The sequence below is a fragment of the Calliphora vicina genome, chromosome 3, assembly GCF_958450345.1.
Source record: "Calliphora vicina chromosome 3, idCalVici1.1, whole genome shotgun sequence".
Lineage (NCBI taxonomy): Eukaryota > Metazoa > Arthropoda > Insecta > Diptera > Calliphoridae > Calliphora > Calliphora vicina.
The window spans coordinates 79,813,387-79,840,497 of NC_088782.1; the positions used below are offsets into that span (position 1 = coordinate 79,813,387).

Consider the following 27,111-nt stretch of genomic DNA (forward strand, 5'->3'; position numbering starts at 1 on the left):
CTTTTATTATTTTATACAAATTTATATTGATGATACGTTATTTTGGTTTTAGAAAACATTAATTCAAAATAACGTAAGACGCATATCATAAAAGAAAAGTGTACTTTTTAATCTATCTATATATATAAAAATGGATGTTTGTATGTGGGTATGTATGTATGTATGTATGTATGTATGTATGTATGTATGTATGTATGTATGTATGTATGTATGTTCCGAATGAACTCAAAAACGGCTGGTCCGATTTTGATGAAATTTTCAGGGAACCTTCAGAAAAGCCTAGCGGTTAACTCTGTAGAGTCAGATTTTTTATTTTCGGTATGTGGGCGGAGAGGCGTGGCAAAATCAAATTTTTACATTTTACCGCTAATGCCATCTATATATATAAAAAACGGCTGGACCGATTTTGATACAATTTTCAGGGAATCTTCAGAAAAGCCCAGCGGTTATCACTGTACAGACAGATTTTTGATATTAGGTGTGTGGGCGGAGGGGTGTGTAAAAATCCAATTTTTACATTATACCGCTAATGTCCTATCTATCTATATATATAAAAATGGATGTTTGTATGTGGGTATGTATGTATGTATGTATGTATGTATGTATGTATGTTCCGAATGAACTCAAAAACGGCTGGTCCGATTTTGATGAAATTTTCAGGGAACCTTCAGAAAAGCCTAGCGGTTAACTCTGTAGAGTCAGATTTTTTGTTTTCGGTATGTGGGCGGAGAGGCGTGGCAAAATCAAATTTTTACATTTTACCGCTAATGCCATCTATATATATAAAAAACGGCTGGACCGATTTTGATACAATTTTCAGGGAATCTTCAGAAAAGCCCAGCGGTTATCACTGTACAGACAGATTTTTGATATTAGGTGTGTGGGCGGAGGGGTGTATAAAAATCCAATTTTTACATTATACCGCTAATGCCCTATATTTCATAAAAATGGATCTGTGTATATATGTTCCGTATGGACTCAAAAATGGCTGGACCTATTTTGATGATATTTTCACGGTGTCTTCAGAAAAGCCTTTTAGGTAACAGTGTAAAGTCAGATTTTAATTTTCTGTCTGTAATAAACAATTTGGTTTACTCTTGCTTATAGGGTCATGAATAAGATATTTCCATACTGATTTTTTGAATTCATTGGAACCAGCCGAAATGCCACTACATGTATTAACATTGAAGGTTGATTCACCGACTTTGTTCGACACTGTATATTAAAATCGAGATCGATATGCAATATAAAACAGATGTTTTCTAAAGGCCAGCAACGCGGACCGGGTTCAGCTAGTAGAATATATTTCTAGATTTATTGTAATCCAAATTTTAAAATTTTGTTTCAATATCACAAGTGGGAGAATCCTTATCAAAACGGACAGAAAACTGCTATTTTTGGATTTGACATCTTCGATTTTAATCAAAATTACCAGACATATTACGGTTCCAAATGGTTCCTGAAATCCATCATCGGAAACCCTTTCCACTTCAAAATATCGCGATTTGAAAATTGAAAAATTTGTAAAATTGTCTAAAATCATATACACATAATTGCCCATAATATTGAAACTACTCAAAGTCCAACATGATTTTTGATTCCATTTTAAATGCAAAGATATTGTCCTTAAAATTGTGTATATAAAATAGTTCACTTCCAAAAGGTTAAAGGTCAATTTTCGGAGTAATGTAAAAAATATCAAAGATCGCAATATTAAAAATTCCAAAAAAAAACATGGAATATCTTGCGGCAAAAGCAACATGTCGTCAATTATATACATATAAATTCATGCATTACGTTATACATAAAATACAAATACGCCTCTGACAAACCTTCATCCATATATTCTTCATCATCATTATAACAAATTCCCATGTGACTTTTCGACAAGCGTTTTGAAGAGGTATTTTTACCTCTTTACTGCTGACCAAGGATATATTAATCGGTCGGTTGCTCGCTAGGTACTAGGGTAATCGAATTATTCGATTTTTCTCTTGTTTGAATAAAACGAATAATTCGAATAAGAGATTTTAACTTGTTCGAATAATTCGATCACACGTTTAAAATTAATCGAATTACTCGAATAATTAAATTTTTTTTAAATAGTAAAGAATGAAGTTTTGATGTGGGTTTTTCAATATTTTATTGTTGAAGAAAATCAAAAAATAACGTTAAAGTTAACAATTCAAGTATTGATAATGTTAAAAAACATTCGAAAACAAAGTCCATCATTAAATTTCCATCAAAAATATACTGATCAGATTAACTCCGGAACAATTGACTAGCAAACCCTTTAGTTTCCGTTTTGGAGCTATGCTTTAAAAAATTTAAGCTAGTTGGACATGATCCTGAATTCAAATACAATATAGACCATGTTAGATAAAGATGTTCAACGGTGTTCAAAATCATGTATATGACGAACTCCATGCTTTTCTTTCAACTAAACGTTAGTTTGCAATATTTGTGTTTATCATTCGATTTATTAAATATTTTGCAAAACTTACGTACATTCTTCATCACATTCAACTCCACTTTAATCTAGCTTAATATTTTGATTATTAATTGCGATTCTTCTAATATTTTGCCAACTAAATAACAAATATTTTATTCCGTACATTTTATTTTCATTGGTTCAAGTCCTAAATTAAACACTTAGAAAGACTTGTTTTTAGAATTGTAACTTCTTGCTATAGTATTTATATATTGATAGAAGGAGCTATCGGAAAACTCATCTACAGTGATCGAAAGTCCCTTTGTCTTTAGTTATTTGTCGAATTTCAGAAACAATACAATTTTTGTGAGTCATTATTACTTATTTAAATTTGAAATTATGAAAAATTTTAAGCAATTTAATAATCTTAAATATATATGAACATTTATTCGTTTTATTCGATTATTCTACATAAAATTATTGGAATTATTCGTAATTCGAAAATGGCCATTATTAAATAGTTCGAATAATAATTCGTAAGAAATTATATAATACTAGCTGAACCCTGTCCGCGTTGCTGGCCTTTAGAAAACATTTGTTTTATATTGCATATCGATCTCGATTTTAATATACAGTGTCGGACAAAGTCGGTGAATCAACTTTCAATGTTAATGAATCAATGAATTCAAAAATTCAGTATGGAAATATCTTATTCATGACCCTATGTATAAGCAAACCAAATTGTTTATTACAGACAGAAAATTAAAATCTGACTTTATACTGTTACCTAAAAGGCTTTTCTGAAGACACCGTAAAAATATCATCAAAATAGGTCCAGCCATTTTTGAGTCCATACGGAACATATATACACACATCCATTTTTATGAAATATAGGGCATTAGCAGTATAATGTAAAAATTGGATTTTTACACACCCCTCCGCCCACACACCTAATATCAAAAATCTGTCTGTACAGTGATAACCGCTGGGCTTTTCTGAAGATTCCTTGAAAATTGCATCAAAATCGGTCCAGCCGTTCTTTATATATATAGATGGCATTAGCGGTAAAATGTAAAAATTTGATTTTGCCACGCCTCTCCGCCCACAGACTGATATTGAAAAATCTGACTTTCAGAGTTACCCGCTAGGCTATTCTGAAGATTCCCTGAAATTTTCATCAAAATCGGACCAGCCGTTTTTGAGTTCATTCGGAACATACATACAAACATCCATTTTTATATACATATATAGATAGGGCATTATCGGTATAATGTAAAAATTAGATTTTTACACGCCCCTCCGCCCACAGACCGAATATCAAAAATCTGACTATACAGTGTTACCCGCTGGGCTATTCTGAAGATTCCCTGAAAATTTCATCAAAATCGGTAGAGCCGTTTTTTATATATATAGATGGTATTAGCGGTATAATGTATAAAATTAAAAATGCCACGCCCCTCCGCCCACAGACCGAAAATCAAAAATCTGACCATACAGTGTTACCCACTAGACTATTCTGAAGATTCCCTGAAAATTTCATCAAAATCGGTCCAGCCGTTTTTGAGTTCATTCGGAACATACATACATACCCACATACAAACATCCATTTTTATATATATAGATAGACTAGGTACTAATCACTGTAAGGAAAAAATACAACTGACTATACATTTGCAATCACAATTGTATAACTGTACAAATTTTTTCTGTACAAAATATTAATTGATAAAAAATATAATTAATAAAAAAAATATTTTGCAAAATGAAAGAAATTATTTTTTAACTGGACAAATTGTGTTTTAGCTGGAAACTGGACAATACACAAAAAACTGGACAATCCAGGCCATTCCAGGCTGTCTGGCAACCCTAGGTGAAGGGTATATAAGATTCGGCATAGCCGAATATAGCACTCTTACTTGTTAAGTATGTTTTTATTTTTGCCTTTTCTAATATCATTATTACTTTTTATTTGTGACTGGTGTTTGACTTATCTAATTTGTAATATGGCTTCTATACTGATTTAATATACCTAATTATGTTAGTATGGAGACTTATTTGTCAATATTAATAAGCACAAAGTATACAGAGGCGTCACGAGACAGAAAATAATCTCCTTTTCTATTTGTCTCTTTCTTTATAAACTGCCCTTTTCATCGTTTTGTTTTGATTACATTACTTTGTCTACCATATTCGCGTTGTGTATAGCGTTTTGCTTTAACACATCACATTGTAGTACAAAATATTTGCTTTCCCATTTTAAGAGAACTGCCCTATCATCTGATTTTGAATTTTTGAAACGTCAAATTTGACATCTCTGTATACTTCGTGTTAATAAGTTAAGAACTAGTTATGATTATATATGTGCAAGAGACGAAAATAGTCGTATACACTGAGGATTTTTATAGAAAAATATCTCAATACCTAAATGATAATAAAAAGAATTTTTACACCTATCAACTGAAAAGTAGTAAAGGGTTAACAGTTGTCATTAAAGCCAGACAAAAATAAATTGAGGGGAAATGAAACTCACCCAATTTACTCAACACGATATCTGTTGAATCGTAGAATAACCATTGAGGAGCCTCTTAAAAGAAATCGTCCTGTTCAATGTGTCAAGAGTTTGGACATACTAAAAATGATTGTACCTTGCGAACAGTGTGTGTGGCATGCGGAGACCTTCATTCTTCATCACAATGTGATATCCTAAAGAATGGTCTCAGAAGAAAATGTGGTAACTGTAGTGGCGATCATTCAGCCAACTACCGCGGGTGCCCAGTTTATAAGGAGTTATTGAACAGATTAAGAGAGAGGGAAAGGCTAATAAGATGGAAAACATCTGGTGTTGAAAACACCTATCCACCAGTCAATTCTGAAGTTCCGCTATTGAACAAACTAGCAGCCTCAACTCAATTAAATTCACAATCCACTCAAATTGATCAGCCTAAGAATGTAGCGTGTTCTTATGCCAATGTTTTGAGAACGGGTTGCCAGCAACCTAGTGTTCCCCAAAATACGGGAGGGTTAGAAGCACTTATGCACGCTCTTACCCAGAATATTACCTCTCTTAATCAAAATATGACAAACTTTGTGTCATCCATGCAAAACACAATACAAGAGCTTTTAAGAGCGCAGAACCAAATGATACAAATCCTCTTAACAAGAAAATGAGTTATTTGAGACTATGTTTCTGGAATGCAAGCGGTTTAAACCAGATACCGAAAATAACGGGTTAACTTTAATTTCAATAGTAAATTCTCATTCCCAGCCATTTAAAAATAATTTTTTCTGATATATCACTGAGAGAATGATTTATTATAGAACATTTTAGGTTACGGGTTGAGAGAAACAGAAAAGAAACAAACACAACTAATCTAGATGAGTGATTTATAATTTATTTTTTTCGTAAAGGTTAGCTTGTGACTTTTATTTGCGAATATGAAGAATAAATCGCAAAAAATCATTTGATGTAAATCAAAATTTATCAAAAGATTTATAACAAATTAAAAAAAATAATCTTATTTCTGTTACTCAGACTTCATTACTTCATACTTATCATATTATTTCCATAATTTGTTAAAAATTACTAATAATATGTTATTGTATGTAAATAAAAGAGAAAGTAACAGTTATTAAGAACAAGAACAAATGAATTGTTTATCTCACACCAAACCATTAAAAAACAACAAAAACGAATAAAGGTCATACCAAACCATTTAAATAAAAATCATTTTATAACTGTTATTTTCAGTGCTTTATTTTTATCACAAAAATATAAATCACAATATGGGTTTTTTGGTATATGGACGAGTTATTTTCGATCTCTGGTTTAAACCAACACAAATCAGAGGTATCCCACTTCATGCAGAATAAAAACATCGACGTGCTATTGGTTTCGGAAACTCATCTTACCAATAGGTATAACTTTTATATTTCGGGTTATACTTTCTACTGTACAAATCATCCTGATGGTAAGGCACATGGTGGTATTGGTATTTTAATTAGAAATCGTTTAAAACATTATCCCCTAGATGAATTCTCAAAAGACTATATGCAGGCAACATCCATTTATCTGGTAAGCTTTGCTGGAGATTTAAATATAAGCGCGATCTATTGCCCACCACGCTTTTCAATGACCAAGAAGAAGTTTAAAGAATTCTTTAGCACGCTAGGAGGTCGCTTTCTGGCATGTGGAGACTATAATGCCAAACATACTTACTGGTGCTCTCGACTAATGAATCCCAGAGGAAGACAGCTTTATAAAGCATTAGTTGATCGTAAAAATGGCCTGGATATTGTGTCCCCTGGACAACCAACATACTGGCCTGCAGATCCTAAAAAAATTCCTGATCTCATAGACTTTGCCATAACAAAAAATATTAATCGAAATTCAATATCTACAGAAATGTCATATGATTTATCTTCTGATCATTCCCCAATTACGGGAGGACTAACATTTCAAAATTTCATACTGAAACATATTACTTTAAAACAAATTGGCTTGAATATAAAAAAATATATAAGCAGTCATATCCACACAGATCTTTGTATTACGTGTGAGGAAGATGTAGATAAAAGTGTCAATGACTTTACGTCATTAATTGTATCGGCTCTAAATCATTCAAAGAGTAAAATATTTCCTAAAAATTATATGCACATTTCAAACTCAGATATTGAACGACTTCTTTTAGAAAAGAGAAAACTCAGAAGAGAATGGCAACAAAATAGATCACCTGCTGCAGAGGCTGTCTGCTGCTAAATCGGAAAAAAGCCCTTCAATTAGAAGAGGATCGCAGAAATAGAAATTACATTCAAAGTTTGACAAATACCAAACACACAAATTTTTCCCTTTGGAAGGCAACGAAAAATATCAAGCCACCGGTAGAGGGGCAAAGCCCTTTAAGGAAAGCTGACGGTACCTGGGCTCGCAGCACGGAGGAAAAGGCTAAAATATTTGCCGATCACTTAAGTAAAGTATTTCAACCAAACTCGCCAACAACTGTTTTTGAACTTAAAGAGCCACCTGTGTCAACATTATCTAATGATGACATATTAGCTATAAGCCCAGAAGACATTAACGAAGTAATCAAGGATAATATAATATTAAAAAAATCACCTGGGGGCTAATTACCGCAGTCGAACACGATCGAAATTTATTCGTACTTGCGAGATTTTATACTTTTGAGATTCTGTCATTCGCTATCGAGTAAAGTGTATCGAAATTTCTAATGATGTTACTCGATAACAACCTTGTGTTCGAATGCAACCGTGCGAGTTTTCAGTCGTTAGCAAATTACCAATCGAAATTATATTTTTCAAAGAATTCGTTGGAAGAAAAGAAAATGAAGGACAATTTTATTTTATTTCTTTTGAAAAAATACTAATTTTTATTAATTATTAGGTCGAATACAACAAAAATTAACTTCAGACAAAAGCAAATTCTTGCTGAGTTTATGTCAGAGCACACTGATTTGGCCAAAGGAGTTCTACCAAATACATCACAAGGAAAAGCAACAGCCAATAGACTATGGGAAAACTTAGCCCTAATGCTAAATGCTTCTGGTCCACCATTGAAGGATGCTAAAACGTGGCGAAAGGTTTATAACAACATTTAATATTGTTATATTCATTCATTTAATATTATTTATTCAATAGGTGTATGCAGATCAAAAGCAGTTGGTTAAAAAAAAGGTTTCTTTTAACAAATCCTCCAAAAAAAAACTGGTGGAGGCCCTTTTGAGGATAAACACCTTAGCGTAGCTGAGGAGCAAATTTTGGAAGCAGCAGGAATTGAAGTATCTGTAGTAGGCTTGCAAGAGATCCGTTCATTCGGGAAAAAAAATCAAGAAGTAGAACAATGTAATTCTTCTGAAGGTACGAGTACATCCCAAGGAAATGAAGCCGACGAATACATTTCGGAAGTAATGGACATCGTAGATAATGAGGAGAATGAAGAGACGCCTAAAAAAGATAGATCACTGCACTTGCCCATTACAAGAAAAGAGCCAAGAGAAACGAAGACGAGTCTATTAAAAAATAATATTAGTGCCAATGATAAATACCATGCTGAAGTTCTTAAAAGATTAGATAAAATAATAGAAATTAAAGAAAGAAAATTAAAAATGAATGCGCAATTACACGACATCAACATGGAAATAAAAAAAAATGAGCTTCAAATACGGATAAAGGAATTAGAAAATATTAATCAACAATACTAACGGCCAAGCTTACAATAAAAAATTGGACCACTACCAAGTTTTTAATCTAAAATGAATTACATATTTTTATTTTAACAAACTTTTTTTTGGACCACTACCAAGTTTTTAATCTCACAATGAAATACACATTTTTATTTTAACAAACGTTTTATTTTATTAATAAAAATATATACTTTTAAAAACCTTTATGTATCTTTATTCTAATTGGAACACAACGAATTTTTGATATTATCTCTGATTTTTTTTCCTATTTTAGTTATTTGAGTCTCGTTTCCATTATCCATATCTAGCATTGTACTTTCAACAGGAGTTTGCTGGACATCCTCGTAATTAGGCACTTTGAAGTGAATGCATATATTATGCAGTGCAGCACAAACATTTGAAAATTTTGCCACTTTTTGAGGACTATACCTACTTCTTTTGTCATGGCATAAAATTTTCCATCTCGCTTTTAATATGCCGATGGTCCTTTCTACTACGCATCTGGCTTTAGAATGTATATCGTTAAAACGAGACTCCATTGATCCTTCTTGAGGACTTCGGTATGGGGTTAGCAACCACGGCTCAAGCGGGTAGCCAGAATCACCTTCAAGAATTAAATGTGAATAAAAGCGCTATTATATGTATATATATGTGACAAACATTGTGATAGAAAACAATTCTCACCTAAAAGCCAAAAATTTCGTAAATTGGAGCTATATTTTTGTTCTAAAAGAATTCTTTCCTCAGACTGTTTCCATACAAAAGAATCATGGGCAGCACCTCCATACTTAGAATTTATTGCTAAAATTCTGTATTTGTGATCACATATCTACAAAAAAAATATTTTTAAAAACAATGAACATTTATTAGTAAAAATATTTACTCACAATCATGGAATTAAGGCTATGGAACCCCTTTCTATTAAAAAACATATGCTCATTTGGTGGCTTTTGCAAACCAAAATGAGTTCCGTCTATACAGCCGATTACTATAAGAAACTAATTATTAAATTGTCATACAATAAAGACTTTAACACATACCTCCAGGAATTTTGTATTTTTGCAAAAAGAATTGCTTTGAATCGTCGCAGTTATCGAGATTAAACTCAATAAATTTACTACATAGCTTGCTTTCCATTTCATTCACCACTCTTTTGATTATTTTGGAAAGTGTGCTTTGGCCTACACCAATCAGAAAATCATTTCCGACGGTGTTTTGAAACCCTCCTGAAGCCAAAAGCAATAAAGTTGAGGCCAATTGTATTTTTGGAGGTACTGCTGTCGACAAGTGTGCCACAAATTCTAGCTCGGCAAGAATGTAGTTAAAAGCTTCCTTCGTAACCCTAAAGCGTTTTTTAAACCTGTAAAAAAAAAATTACTATTTATTTTATAAACAAATAGATTAAAACTTACTCAGCGTTTGGCAAACTTAATGGGTCACTGGTGTTTCGAATTTCTTTCCTTATTAAACTTACGATCCGATTCGGACGATGAAGAATAAAAAAAAAGATTTGGGTCCATTTTTCTTGTAATATAAATATATAAAACACAAAAAATTCTTTTATTAACTTATATTTGAATTCTTATAAGATTTGCGCTTAGAATTTTTTGCAGAGTAAACATATGTTTTTTGTTTACTTTTGTTCTTTAATCTTTTACATATTTCCAGTGTTGAATAACTCTTTCAGATTTTTCCTTTCTAACACTTAAACAACAAATCGATTCGTTTCTTATCGAGTTACATCATCAGAAAAATTCGAACTATGGAAATTAATTTCGATGCTGAATTATTTCGATCACGACTTCCGTAATTAGCCCCCTGGAAATGATTCTGTTACACCTACTATGATTAAAAACCTACCGAGTGTGGCAATAATTGTGCTGTCTACAATATTTAATGCGATCTTTAAACATGGAGTTTTTCCGACAAATTGGAAAACTTCTCAGATAATAATGATACCAAAGCCAGCTAAGGACTTGACCGTACCATCCTCCTATATACCAATGAGCTTGCTTCCTTGCTTATCGAAACTGTTCGAAAAAGTGTTCCAAAAGAAAATCATACCATTTTTAAATGAGAAAAATATAATCCAAGTTTATTAAATATAACCACGAAAAATCTCTTTATTCAAATAAAAATTTAAATAACTATAACAGGTCTCACTAAGCCCTTAATTCACAAGTCTCCACTAAATATAACTTTAAAACGAAAATAAAATGTTAATAAAAGTCTTTACTTTAACCAAATTTTAAGAAAAAAATATGAATTACCTACTTAAAACAATATAAAATAAATCCCTACACCAGTTTTACAAATTTCAAACATTTTAATTTCAGAACAAGGTCTCAGATATAAAAATAAATTCACAAAATAAATATTTTAATCCAAATTTCATCCAAAATTTAAGAAACAATTACCAATTATTTAACTGCTACAAATCAATAATAAATTATATTCAAACTTAGTTTTCAGTCTTTATTTGGGAATTGAACTTTCAACCTCCTAATTGATAGATTAGCTCATTACCAAATAGCCTGTCGAGTCATCTCAACTATATAATAATAACTTTATAATAAAATAATAAAATTCTGGTTATTGAAATTACTTTTTAAACCCTAAACAACAATACTAGATGTATAACAAGGTCTCATTAAAAATAATTACAAGTCTCCACTTATTATAACTCCACTAAAACATAATTTTAACAATCAATGAAATCCCCTATAAAGTAAATAAAATTATTAATTAATGAAATGAAGAATAATAAAAATCGATTAATAATTTTTAATTCAAAATCAAATAAAGATTTCAAAATACAAAAATATAAATTTTAATATTAAACTACCTCAAGAGCATTAATGATCGAAATAATAATAAGCATTCAAAAAGAATTTTCCAGAATTTTCAACACAACATCTATTATAAAATTCTCCACTCAAACCTAATTTTGTCAAACAAATTTTAATCTCACATTTCTAACACAATATTTTAGATTCAAAAAGCTAATTAAGCAGATAATAAAATTTATCATTTTTAAAACATAAAATTAAATCAACAACAACTTTAACCACAACTTCAAAAATCCAATATTTTCAAATAATATGGTCTACAAAATATTTCAAACTATAAATATTAAAAATTTCTACAATTGCATAACAACTAATGAATAATATATTCAATTCAAGTTTAAAAATTTTCTACTTTTTTACATTTCTACTTTTATAATTTTTTACTTATCTACTTTTTACTTTTTTACATTTTTACTTTTATAATTTTTTACATTTCTACTTTTATAATTTTTTGCTTTTCTACTTTTTACTTTTTTACATTTCTACTTTTATAATTTTTTGCTTTTCTACATTTTTTACTTTTCTACTTTTATAATTTTTACTTTTTTCTTTTCTACTTTTCTATTTTTTACATTTCTACTTTTTTTACTTTTTTACATTTCTACTTTTATAATTTTTTAAATTTCTGCTTTTATAATTTTTTGCTTTTCTACTTTTTACTTTTTTACATTTCTACTTTTATAATTTTTAGTTTTCTACTTTTTACTTTTATAATTTTTTACATTTCTACTTTTATAATTTTTTGCTTTTCTACTTTTTTTACTTTTCTACTGTTATAATTTTTACTTTTTTTTTCTACTTTTCTATTTTTTACATTTCTACTTTTTTTACTTTTCTACTTTTCTACTTTTATAATTTTTACTTTTCTACTTTTTTTACATTTCTACTTTTGTAATTTTTACTTTTATAATTTTTTACATTTCTGCTTTTATAATTTTTTGCTTTTCTACTTTTTACTTTTTTACATTTCTACTTTTATAATTTTTAGTTTTCTACTTTTTACTTTTATAATTTTTTACATTTCTACTTTTATAATTTTTTACTTTTCTACTTTTTTACATTTCTACTTTTATAATTTTTTGCTTTTCTACTTTTTTACTTTTATAATTTTTTACTATTTTTTTACATTTCTACTTTTATAATTTTTTGCTTCTCTACTTTTTTTATTTTTCTACTTTTTTACATTTTTACTTTTATATTTTTTTACATTTCTACTTTTATAATTTTTTACTTTTCTACTTTTTTTCTTTTCTACTTTTTACATTTCTACTTTCACAATTTTTTGCTTTTCTACTTTTTTTTACTTTTCTACTTCTACTTTTATAATTTTTACTTTTCTACTTTTTACATTTTTACTTTTATAATTTTTTACATTTCTACTTTTATAATTTTTTGCTTTTCTACTTTTATAATTTTTTACTTTTCTACTTTTATAATTTTTTGCTTTTCTACTTTTTTTACATTTCTACTTTAATAATTTTTTACTTTTTACATTTCTACTTTTATAATTTTTTGCTTTTCAACTTTTTTTTTTACATTTCTACTTCTACTTTTATAATTTTTAATTTTTACTTTTTACTTTTTTACATTTTTACTTTTATAATTTTTTACATTTCTACATTTCTACTTTTATAATTTTTACTTTTCTACTTTTCTAATTTTCTACTTTTATAATTTTTTGCTTTTCTACTTTTTTACATGTCTACTTTTCTAATTTTTACTTTTTTACATTTCTACTTTTATAATTTTTTGCTTTTCTACTTTTTACTTTTTTACATTTTTACTTTTATAATTTCTACTTTTATAATTTTTTACTTTTCTACTTTTTTACATTTCTACTTTTATAATTTTTTGCTTTTCTACTTTTTTTTAATTTTCTACTTCTACTTTTATAATTTTTACATTTTTACTGTTATAATTTTTTACATTTCTACTTTTATAATTTTTTGCTTTCCTACTTTTTACTTTTTTTACATTTCTACTTTTATAATTTTTAGTTTTCTACTTTTTACTTTTATAATTTTTTATATTTCTACTTTTATAATTTTTTGCTTTTCTACTTTTTTACTTTTATAATTTTTTACTTTTCTACTTTTATAATTTTTTGCTTTTCTACTTTTTTTACATTTCTACTTTTCTAATTTTTACTTTTTTACATTTCTACTTTTATAATTTTTTGCTTTTCTACTTTTTACATTTTTACTTTTATAATTTCTACTTTTATAATTTTTTGCTTTTCTACTTCTACTTTTATAATTTTTACTTTTCTACTTTTTACATTTTTACTTTTATAATTTCTACTTTTATAATTTTTTGCTTTTCTACTTTTTTTAATTTTCTACTTCTACTTTTATAATTTTTACTTTTTACATTTTTACTGTTATAATTTTTTACATTTCTACTTTTATAATTTTTTGCTTTTCTACTTTTTACTTTTTTTACATTTCTACTTTTATAATTTTTAGTTTTCTACTTTTTGCATTTTTACTTTTATAATTTTTTAAATTTCTACTTTAATAATTTTTTACTTTTTACATTTCTACTTTTATAATTTTTTGCTTTTCTACTTTTTTACATTTCTACTTTTATAATTTTTTGCTTTTCAACTTTTTTTTTTTACATTTCTACTTCTACTTTTATAATTTTTACTTTTTACTTTTTTACATTTTTACTTTTATAATTTTTTACATTTCTACATTTCTACTTTTATAATTTTTACTTTTCTACTTTTTTTACATTTCTACTTTTCTAATTTTCTACTTTTATAATTTTTTGCTTTTCTACTTTTTTACATGTCTACTTTTCTAATTTTTACTTTTTTACATTTCTACTTTTATAATTTTTTGCTTTTCTACTTTTTACTTTTTTACATTTTTACTTTTATAATTTCTACTTTTATAATTTTTTGCTTTTCTACTTTTTTTTAATTTTCTACTTCTACTTTTATAATTTTTACATTTTTACTGTTATAATTTTTTAAATTTCTACTTTTATAATTTTTTGCTTTCCTACTTTTTACTTTTTTTACATTTCTACTTTTATAATTTTTAGTTTTCTACTTTTATAATTTTTTACATTTCTACTTTTATAATTTTTTACTTTTTACATTTCTACTTTTATAATTTTTTGCTTTTCTACTTTTTTACATTTCTACTTTTTTTATTTTTTTCTTTTCAACTTTTTTTTACATTTCTACTTCTACTTTTATAATTTTTACTTTTTTATTTTTATAATTTTTTACATTTCTACTTTTATAATTTTTTGATTTTCTACTTTTTTACTTTTCTACTTTTTTTTACTTTTCTACTTTTATAATTTTTACTGTTTTCTTTTCTACTTTTTACATTTCTACTTTTATAATTTTTTGCTTTTCTACTTTTTACTTTTTTTACATTTCTACTTTTATAATTTTTAGTTTTCTACTTTTTGCATTTTTACTTTTATAATTTTTTAAATTTCTACTTTTATAATTTTTTACTTTTTACATTTCTACTTTTATAATTTTTTGCTTTTCTACTTTTTTACATTTCTACTTTTATAATTTTTTGCTTTTCAACTTTTTTTTTACATTTCTACTTCTACTTTTATAATTTTTACTTTTTTACATTTTTACTTTTATAATTTTTTACATTTCTACTTTTATAATTTTTTACTTTTCTACTTTTTTTACATTTCTACTTTTCTAATTTTCTACTTTTATAATTTTTTGCTTTTCTACTTTTTTTACATGTCTACTTTTCTAATTTTTACTTTTTTACATTTCTACTTTTATAATTTTTTGCTTTTCTACTTTTTACTTTTTTACATTTTTACTTTTATAATTTCTACTTTTATAATTTTTTACTTTTTTTACTTTTCTACTTTTTTACATTTCTACTTTTATAATTTTTTGCTTTTCTACTTTTTTTTAATTTTCTACTTCTACTTTTATAATTTTTACTGTTATAATTTTTTACATTTCTACTTTTATAATTTTTTGCTTTTCTACTTTTTACTTTTTTTACATTTCTACTTTTATAATTTTTAGTTTTCTACTTTTTACTTTTATAATTTTTTACATTTCTACTTTTATAATTTTTTACTTTTTACATTTCTACTTTTATAATTTTTTGCTTTTCTACTTTTTTTACTTTTTTCTTTTCTACTTTTTTACATTTCTACTTTTATAATTTTTTGCTTTTCAACTTTTTTTTACATTTCTACTTTTATAATTTTTACTTTTTTACTTTTATAATTTTTTACATTTCTACTTTTCTAATTTTTTGATTTTCTACTTTTTTACTTTTCTACTTTTTTTTACTTTTCTACTTTTATAATTTTTACTGTATTCTTTTCTACTTTTTACATTTCTACTTTTATAATTTTTTGCTTTTCTACTTTTTACTTTTTTACATTTCTACTTTTATAATTTTTAGTTTTCTACTTTTTACTTTTATAATTTCTACTTTTATAATTTTTTACTTTTTACATTTCTACATTTCTACTTTTATAATTTTTTGCTTTTCTACTTTTTTACATTTCAGAACACATTAACCATAATGAAATAATCCAGACACTTCGATTACATGAAAAATTAGGTTTTACATATAAATTTACATATAAAAACATGGGTTTTTATAATACATATTGCTTAACAATTTCTATATTACATATGTATGTACTTATTTGAATTGAAATAATTTTTTTATTTTAGAAAACTCGGTCAAGCCCGACCATATAATACCCTACACTAAGTAAATGACCAAAAAAATTGGGTAACATGACTTCCGTATATATAAAACTTATTTGCAGAGAAATTTGTGTAGATACCTATAAAAATTAAACATTTATGATCGATAAAGTCCAATTTCTGGTGGACATTTGTATGGGGGCTAGGTAAAATAATGGACCGATTTCAGCTAGTTTCAATAGGATTCGTCATTGGAAATATCTTCAAAATTGCGACCTGTACTTTTCGCACAAGGTTTACATGGATAGCCAGCCAGCCATGAAAACTGAATTCAATAAATGAATCAACAACACAAAGAGGGTCAACAACCCAACTCTGTAAAAATGCATTGAAAATTCGTTATCAGATACTATGTTCAAGGTTAAATTCGAAGAAATTTTTATTTTATTTTAAATATTAATGTGTTTTAAATTACAACTTAATACGCGACAAACAAAAAAACTATGCATTCTATGGGAAAATACATTTTGCTTACGCCACAATTTAACATTTTTATAAATTCATTTATTTTTTTGTATTTAAATAATTTGGGATTGCAAAAAAATTATGAAATGAAAACTGAATCGCATAAGTGAAGTAACAACACAATGCGGGTCAATAACCAACATGGTGGAAATGCATTAAAGATTCATATTTGAAAATATGTTCAAGGTTAAATTCAACGGAAATGAAAAAATTTGTAAAAAAAAAAACATAATTTTACTTTCAAGAAAGCAAAACCAACAACAACAACCAGTAAATTTACTTGATTTTGTTTGAAAACAAGTATGTGAAATCTCATGATAATTACATGATTTGTGGATTATCGAGTCGATTTTAAAAAATCGAGTGTAAAAATAAATTTTATTCAAATAAACTCGATTTTTTAATGAGACCTTGTTATACATCTAGTATTGTTGTTTAGGGTTTAAAAAGTAATTTCAATAACCAGAATTTTATTATTTTATTATTAAGTTATTATTATATAGTTGAGATGACTCGACAGGCTATTTGGTAATGAGCTAATCTATCAATTAGGAGGTTGAAAGTTCAATTCCCAAATAAAGACTGAAAACTAAGTTTGAATATAATTTATTATTGATTTGTAGCAGTTAAATAATTGGTAATTGTTTCTTAAATTTTAGATGAAATTTGGATTAAAATATTTATTTTGTGAATTTATTTTTATATCTGAGACCTTGTTCTGAAATTAAAATGTTTGAAATTTGTAAAACTGGTGTAGGGATTTATTTTATATTGTTTAAAGTAGGTAATTCATATTTTTTTCTTAAAATTTGGTTAAAGTAAAGACTTTTATTAACATTTTATTTTCGTTTTAAAGTTATATTTAGTGGAGACTTGTGAATTAAAGGCTTAGTGAGACCTGTTATAGTTATTTAAATTTTTATTTGAATAAAGAGATTTTTCGTGGTTATATTTGCTTCTATGAAAATTGTTTAGATTTTATGTTATACTGAGGAGATTTTTAATTTTTGTGGTTATATTTTCCATTATGATGTACAATTTAAGTGGCGTATGCTTTAAAATTCTATTTTCATTTTGTAATTTCAAATTGAGAAGAATGTTAATTTACGTTCGTTGTGTAAATATTGAGCCATATACTAATTTTAAAAGTATTCTAGATATGAATATGTTAAATGTGAATAAAAACAAAAAAAATTATCCCATTAAAAATTGTGTACCCTAATGTAGACTAATTAAAAGAAAATAAACCCTCCTATTAAAACTGCATTAAAAGCCTCTACACAATAGTACAACAAAACTAATGAAATAAAAAAACAAAATCAATTCCACACAATACAACACACAAAGCATTTTTATACATTACTCAAATTACCTGAAGCAAGAAAACAAAAATTTACAAATTGTCGCTGCCTTTTTCTCTGCCAACAATTCCTTGTCATCAAATTGTCGCTACCTTTTTCTCTGCCAACAATTCCTCGTCATCAAATTGTAGCTGCCTTAATTTCAGAAAATGCTCTTCAATATTCCTCATAACAACTTTTCAATATTCCTCTTCACTGCCAGTTTAGAGGAAAAAAATTCCTCTAAATCACGCCAGAAACCCCATATTTATACTACTCATGTTACGTTCACACTGAGGAGGGGATGCTGTCCACCTGTCACACTTAACAATGTTAATATACCTCAGTCCGATTATGTTATATACCTTGGTATTCACTTAGATAGAATACTTACTTGGCGCCGTCGAATAGAAACCAAGAGACTTCACATGAAGTTAAAAGCATCTAGCCTTCACTGGTTAATAAGTGACCAATCAAAGTTAAGCCTGGACTATAAAGTCACCCTGTATAAAATCATTTTAAAACCAATTTGGACATATCGAATCCAATTGTGGGGAACGGCCAGTAATTCCAGTATTGAGCTTATACAGAGGGCCCAGTCGAAAATTCTTAGGACCATGACGAGTGCACCATGGTACATAAGAAATGAAAACATCCACAGGGACTTGGAAGTGCCACTAGTGAAAGATGAGTTTAAGAAAGTCCGCGATAACTATATACTGAAACTGCAATATAAATGAAACTCGCACAGAGCCAAACCAGATCAAGGCTTTGTAGAGGATGAGGTCCATGCATCAAGCAATGCTCTCTTTAGAGAGCAATTAGTTTTAATTTTAGTTATAAGGTCACTTATTGTTAGGCCTAACGACATAGGCAGATTCAATAAATAAATAAAAAGTTGAAAATCGTCTTAGTGGCCTTTCATTGTAATCATCTGTTGCTCATTTTTTCACTTAATCTATATATTTTTTATACTACAGTATTATGGTTTTTTTGCATATATATATGGGGCATTTCATGTCAAGTGAACCAACTTTTGAAATCGATGTCTTCCGATCGGATTTGATAGATATCCCACTCGCATCCCACTAAGGGACTAAAAATATCTTAAAGGAATGGACCTAGGCTTTCTTTTGAGTAAAAAAAAAAATTAAAAAAGGGCCCATATTGGAAAAAATTTTGATTTTGCAAAAAAAAATTAAAAAATTGTATGTCTTGCGTTACAAAATATTTATTTTGATAGATATCCCACTCGCATCCCACTAAGGGACTAAAAATATCTTAAAGGAATGGACCTAAGCTTTCTTTTGCCTACAAAAAAAATTTTTAAAAAAGGGCCCATTGGAAAAAAAATCGTATTTGCAAAAAAAAAAGTCAAAAATTGTAAGTCTTGAGTTAAAAAATATTTATTTTGATAGATATCCCACTCGCATCCCACTAAGCGACCAAAAGGGTCTTCAAGGATAATATCTAAGCTTTTGTTTGACCAAAAAAAAAAGATTAAAAAAGGGTCCATTTTGAAAAAAAAAAGTCAACAAAGTTTTTGATTTTGCAAAAAAAGTCAAAAATTTTATGTTTTGAGTTACAAAATATTTATTTTGATAGATATCCCACTCGCATCCCACTAAGCGACCAAGTAGGTGTTCAAGGAAAATATCTAAACTTTATTTTAAGAAAAAAAAAAAAAAGGACGTATTTTAAAAAAAAGTCAAAAAAGTTTTTGATTTCGGAAAAAAAATATTAAAAATTTTTTATTTTTTTTTTTAAATATTTTTTTTCGAAAGATCGAAGAAATAGCTATCTATACTATTTGGGACACATTTTGCTAAGAACAATAGGTAATATGTTACATGGATAAGAAAAAACCCCTGTTTGACCAAATTGTCAAAATTTTACCCCCTATAACTCAGAGAGTTCTCGACCGATGTTGTTGAAAAATTGTGTCTGAGTTACTATCCAATAGAGCTAACCTTGGTGCAAATTTCATCCCGATCGGAAGACATCGATTTCAAAAGTTGGTTCACTTGACATGAAATGCCCCATATATATATTTTTACTATTTTTTTATTTTAATTACTAACGACTACTTTTTTAAACTAAAAAATTTCTTCATTAAATTTTCATTAAGACTGCAAAAAATATTCAATTGCAACAAATTTATTAAAAAACAAGTAAGAGTGGTATATTCGGCTATGCCGAATCTTATATACCCTTCACCTTTGTTGTGGATGCATTATTATTTTTTATAATTAGTATATAGGTATGTATGTACATTGCCCACTTTCAGTTTACAGCATCCTAAATTTATCAAGAACACAAAAAACAACAACAACGCCAAACGAAACAGAACACCAAAAGAAAAAACAAAAACAAAATACGCAAGGCAATGAAACCAACACACATCCAAACATACGTTTAATTGTATAAAAAACAACATCAACGCCAAAAGAAACAAAACACAAAAGCAAAACAAAATACGCAAAGCATGCACATTCAAACATACGATTTGTTGTTTTTTTGTCAAAAAAAACCAACACACAACCAAACAAACGTTTAGTTGTATAAAAAACAACAACAACGCCAAAAGAAACAAAACACAAAAAAAAAACAAAATACGCAAATCTTGCACATCCAACCATACGTTTTGTTGCTTTTTTGTCAAAGCATGCAATACATTGTGTTTTTTGATGAAATTTTCAGAGGTTGTCTCGGATTTTTGCTCATATCTCCGTTATTTATGGACGGATTTTGCTGATTTTAAATAGCAAAATTCTCGAAAGTATGTCTGACAGAATTGTTGAAGATTTGGATCCCGGAGATATCTGGGACCTTCAGAAAATTGATTTCAACAGACAGACGGACAGACAGACAGACAGACAGACAGACAGACAGACAGACAGACAGACAGACAGACAGACAGACAGACAGACAGACAGACAGACAGACAGACAGACAGACAGGCAGACAGACAGACGGACATGGCTTAATCGACTCCGCTATCTATAAGGATCCAGAATATATACTTTATAGGGTCGGAAATGAAAAATGTAGAAATTACAAACGGAGTGACAAACTTATATATACCCTTCTCACGAAGCTGAAGGGTATAAAAAATAGGATACTACCTAAAATAAGGTAAAAACGATTTATATATATATATATCAAATATATATATATATTATGGACAAACTATATACACCCTTCTCACGAAGCTGAAGGGTATAAAAATAGGATACTACCTAAAATAAGGTAAAAACGATTTATATATATATATATATATATATATATATATATATATATCACTCTAATATATATTTATATGGTGGTTTATATATATATATATATATATATATATATATATATATATATATATATATATATTATATATATATATATAAATATATATATATATATATATATATATATATATATATATATATATATATAGCCGATGAAAAAATTCCTCTCAAGGAACTTCAAGATTTACTGGGAAAAGATTCAATTTATAAACGCACATCTATCGGAACCAAAGTGTTTCCGAAAAATACTGAAAGCTACGAAAAATGCAAACAGATTTTACTGGATAAGAAAATTGAATATATATATATATATACGATCATATATATATATACTGAAAGCTACGAAAAATGCAAACAGATTTTACTGGATAAGAAAATTGAATATATATATATATATACGATCATATATATATATATATATATATATATATATATATACGATCATATATATATATATATATATATATATATATATATATATATATATATTCAATTTTCTTATCCAGTAAAATCTGTTTGCATTTTTCATAGCTTTCAGTATTTTTCGGAAACACTTTGGTTCCGATAGATGTGCGTTTATAAATTGAATCTTTTCCCAGTAAATCTTGAAGTTCCTTGAGAGGAATTTTTTCATCGGCTACCAATGGAGGAGGTTTAACACTTTTCTCTGCATTTATATTAGATACTGGATCTAATTCAGGGAAAGGCAAAACATGGGCGCCGCGTTTTTCATTTACTCTTCTCTTACGTACGTGTGCACACGCATTGTAGAGAAATAAACAACTTTTAATCAGTCTAGCTTGAGAACTCAAACAAGCAGGTTGTGTATAGTTTTTTATCGCACAATTTAAGAATCAGCGTTGCCAGTGAAAAAAAAATTTCCCAACTTTTGAAGATGTATGATGAACAATATGAGATTTTACATTTTTAATTGGGGAAAAGAGACGAAAGTTTTCTGGCAACACCGATTCGTGGTGAGAGCGGATAGAGTGTATAACTAATACAATCGTAAAATGCAATAGTATAGGTTGCCTTTCCCTGATCTAATTCAATGATGTTCATTTCATTGTGCTTTCGCGCTGAGTAAGAACACACATATTCTTATTCTCTTTAAAAGAGCATAACAAATGTCTCATTTTTTTAAGAAATTCATTAGGCATTGTTGTTGGTTGGTTTTTGGACGAAGCATAGCAAACACACGCGTTTCAATTACAATTGAACACAAAACAACAAAGTCAGAAATAAATAAAAAATTTGAGAGAATTTCGGCCGTATAATGTATATTCTTTTATTTCCTTAAAATTTAAATTACATTCATTTAATAAATTGGTTGTATCTGGCAAAAATTCTAAATCTAAACATTATTTATTTTGTTATTTTAAGTGTTTGACATTATGTTTGCTGGGTAGCTCTCTCACCCATACATCTTCATTTTTGAACATCACTGATCTAATTCCATGTCATTTCGTTCAGCTAAAACACTGAACCGATTACTTGAAGTTGAAGGCAGATCGGAAATCAAGCCAATAGGAAGTGGTCGAGACAATTTCTGTCTCTTCATTTTTGTTTTTTTAAGTTTATATTGTTTAATTTGGCCCCCGGGGCCATAGCAGGACTGCAATCACAGCAAGTCACACGCTCGAGTTCAATAAAAAACAGATGACAATTACAATATCAATACTTTTTGCGTTATTTGTTTTAACTATGATTTGATTCTTAATAACAACTAATCCGTACTTATTTAGAGACGACCTGGTACGATTTCCTAGATATCGGGTGTTAACTTTGGTCTATATCCATAATGTTAAGACTAAATAAATATTGTTTTGCTCCATACGCCACTGTTTGGCGTATAGACCAGAATTTTCATACAAAAATTTTAAAGCAAATTAATCACTATTAAGTTGCTTCACTGCCATAACAAAAACGTACCTTACACGCATACCTAAACAAAAGCGGCAAGCGTTTTCTAGTTGTCATTATATCTCATGCCCATAAAATTTTTATGCAGCATACCGAAATAACGCGGCGGCAACGCTTTGCAATTGGAAAATCCAATTTTGACAGCGCGTTTAATAGTGAAGTTAGTTGCAAAACACAATAAATGTAAACTCATACTACATTTATACGTAGCCTATTCGCAAATAAAAATAATTTGCAATTAACTAACTCTCTGTTTATATGTCACTTTGGTTACGGAAAATTCTTATTTTTTTAAATGCAAAAATGAATGAATTAAAAATTCTTGTTTATCTTACAATTCAATTAATGCAAAAACGCAATGAAATATTTAAAAAACGAAAGAAAAACTTAAAACGTTAAAAAATATGGCAATGTTTAAAATCTTATTTGCAAATAGTGTCGTTAATCAGGAATTGTTTTCGTGAGTTAGCTATTTGCAAATAAAAAATTAATTCACGGCAAATTTTTCTAATTACAATATTTTTATTTGCGAATAAGCCTTGCGTATAAACGTAGTAACATACATACAAAAGGAAAAACATATAAGCAAGAAACCAATTTTTTAAACTTTAATATTTAGTTTTTTATAAAATTTTTGATTTCAAATCGCAAAACAAAAATCAATGCGAAAACAGACAACACAGATTCTGTTCTTACTGGAATATTTCCAGTAATTAAGTGTCGAATGCAAGACAAACGTCAACGAAAGACAGAAACTATAATAAAACCAAAACAGTGAAAGGCTAAAAAAATTTAAAATGCCAAAATATAACAATTGTGTTTTATTGATTGTCATCATTTAAATATAAAACAAAAAGTAAAGTGTGGCGCCTATAACTGCTGAATTTAAAAAAATAATTTAGAAACACATTTTTGTGTACTTACATGTGTATATATAATTATTTTATTCAAACTCTGTGCTACTTACATTTTCGGCTAATTTGGGTTCCAATTTATACGAAGTTAAAAATATCTATATTTTTTAAAATTTAGTTTTTCTCATACCAATTTCAAATGTGACTTGTTTTGAGAAACTTTTCGCAAAATATTGTTACAAAAACACTATTTAAATTACAGATAATTCTCGCAAACTCAAGATACAGAAACACTTGTGCGAAAAAAAAATATTTTGTTTCCTTTACACTGTTTTTGTAGCAATTCAATCGTTTCATGCGGAAAGTTTTTCGATTCGATAAATACAGAAAAGGGATACAGGATACCTTTACCCCCAGTTGCCACATGCAAGTAATTACTTGTAAGTTATGAATACGTATTATCATCGAAAAACCACAAATTTTTTTGTGTGTCTACACTATGCGTTGCAAGTTCATTTTAAAAATGTCGCCAACAACGAATGTTCTTGCAAAAATTGATATGTTGAACGAATTAAAAGAAAATATTAAGGGAAAGCCAGTATTGCCGTGTTGTCAATATTATGAAATTACTGAAAAAAATATTTTCGTTAATTTTTTTTAAATTAATTAAATTTATTTTTAAAAATATCATTAATTCTGTTGTTGTATATTTGTGTTTTATTTTATTTTTTTTAAATACATAGAAAATCTGCTAATTTCTTTTACTAAGTTCTAGTCAAGGCGAATTCATATAAGGTGACCTCATTAGCCCAGCTGATCATCAGCTGTTTTGCCCAAACTGTCAAAATTGTTGGCTTGTTGTTTACTTTCTAGTGCGCGCCAAAAAAAAGTGAGAAAAAGCATAAAGTTTAAAAAGTGATATTAATAATAATAAAATCAATTTTAAAATATGCGTGTGTGCACTTATTGTAAATTTAAATATCCAAAGGGAAGTGGAACTTTGTTCCGCGTACCTAAAGATGAACTAAGTCGGAAGAAGTGGAGTGAAATTTGCCGAGTAAATCTCTCGCCACACTCCCGTATTTGTTCCAAACACTTTGTTTCCGCTGTTTAATATTAAATTTCTTTTGTTCACCACGCGTTTGAACTCTTCATCGATAATATTACCATTCTCCACAAGAAATAAAACAATAAATAAAAATTAATATAAATCTTTCACTGGTTTGTTGTTAAATTCCAGTTTATTATTAAATTCGCCTTGCTTTATACACAGCTGTTTTTTTGACAGATTGGGCAAAAGGCAAAAACAAAATGTATGTTGTTTTTGTATTGTTGTACTTGTTGTAGGGATGAGGTCACCTTATATGAATTCGCCTTGGTTCTAGTAAATTGATATAAAACTCCTTGGTAACACTGTTCCTTCATTTGTCATTTTGCTTGCGACAAGTGACAAAAATTTACTTACAAGCAAATTCTCTTGTAAGCTGAGCTGTAAGTAAGAAAGATGCGATTGTGTTAGTAAAAAACTGTGAGTGTATTGAGTTTTTCGAACTTGCACTTACATGTGGCAACGGGGGGTTAGTCATCTGTGCTGACGCTAACTCCCCGTTACCACATGTTTCATGTATTATCATCGAAAAACACCGAAAAACCACAAAATTTTTTGTGTGTCTACAATGCGTTGCAAGTTCATTTTAAAAATGTCGCCAACAACGAATGTTCTTGCTAAAATTGCTATATTGAACGAATTAAAAGAAAATATTAAGGGAAAGCCAGTATTGCCGTGTTGTCAAAATTATAAAATTACTGAAAAAAATATTTTTGTTAATTTTTTTTTAAATTAATTAAATTTATTTTTAAAAATATCATTAATATGTGTTGTTGTATATTTGTGTTTTATTTTATTTTTTTTTAAATACATAGAAAATCTGCTAATTTCTTTTATAAAGTTTTAGTAAATTGATATAAAACTCATTCTTGGTAACACTGTTTCTTCATTTGTCATTTTGCTTGCGACAAGTGACAAAAATTTACTAGTCCCCTTTTACAATGCAGAAATTGAAAGGCAGACGTTTTTCTCATTCTCTTTTGAACTAACCTAAACCTGTGTAAAACACACTCTACCTCTTCCACTACCTTTCAATTTCTGCATTGTAAAAGGGGACTTACAAGCAAATTCTCTTGTAAGCTGAGCTGTAAGTAAGAAAGATGCGATTGTGTTAGTAAAAAACTGTGAGTGTATTGAGTTTTTCGAACTTGCACTTACATGCGGCAACGGAGGGTAAAGGACCAACTATAATATGCATACACTTGCTTAAGTCAGCTTAAGCAACTGTGCGAATACATATAAAATGTATGTAACAAACTATAATGTACTTAAGAGAGTTTCGTTAAGTTTCGTCAAATTTTATTTGCTTAAGCAAAGTGCGAAGCTGGTCGCACATTCCGTACGGAATCAGCTGTTTGTTTATTTAGATAAAATAATAAGAAATACGTATTTTCTTAATTGCATGTTGCACATAAATGTGCAAATGGAGCTAAATTGTTTTGAATGCACGTAAGTACATTATAGCCACCTAAAAGTTTCTTCGGATTTTCTTAAGCATTTGAAAGACTTTTCGTTCGGTTTTGACATTACCTTAAGCTAGCTTATGCATATTATAGTTGGGCCTTAACTCGCGCCACATTAAGCTAGGTACTCTGTTCAAAATTCCGTGCGAAATGCTGTCAAACTACATATAAAATATTTGGAATGAAATATATGCGAAATAATTTCGCAAAAGCAGTACTCTGTTTTAATTGTGGAAAACATGTGAAATACATCTGGCAACCTTATTTTTCCACACGAAATAACATAAGCAGCACTTCTTTCGCACGAAATTAAAACTGTCAAACAGCATATAAAATTTTGTCGCATGAAAAAACCATAATTTTTCGCAAATATGAACAGAGTACTAGGCTTTATATGGGATAGCAGCAGTGTTGCCAATTCTTGGTGAACTAAAAGGGCTGAATACATAAATG

At 28.2% G+C, this 27,111-nt stretch overlaps 1 protein-coding gene and 1 long non-coding RNA gene across 2 annotated transcripts in view; one reads left to right on the plus strand and one right to left on the minus strand.

Annotated features, from left to right (window-relative positions):
- The first annotated feature begins 7,863 nt into the window (after positions 1 to 7,863).
- Positions 7,864 to 8,790, plus strand: LOC135954768 (uncharacterized). The gene is made up of 2 exons (XR_010576268.1): positions 7,864 to 8,025; positions 8,084 to 8,790. It is a non-coding gene; the product is annotated as an uncharacterized LOC135954768 (long non-coding RNA).
- A 35-nt stretch (positions 8,791 to 8,825) lies between these two features.
- Positions 8,826 to 27,111, minus strand: part of LOC135955561 (uncharacterized) — a 46,554-nt gene continuing 28,268 nt past the window's right edge. Inside the window, exons 2-5 of the mRNA XM_065505912.1 lie at positions 9,669 to 9,988; positions 9,516 to 9,616; positions 9,313 to 9,457; positions 8,826 to 9,232 (exon numbers count right to left, since the gene is read on the minus strand). Coding sequence (XP_065361984.1) covers positions 8,847 to 9,232; positions 9,313 to 9,457; positions 9,516 to 9,616; positions 9,669 to 9,988 — 952 coding nt within the window. The 3' untranslated portion in view covers positions 8,826 to 8,846. The remainder of the gene's footprint in view (positions 9,233 to 9,312; positions 9,458 to 9,515; positions 9,617 to 9,668; positions 9,989 to 27,111) is intronic.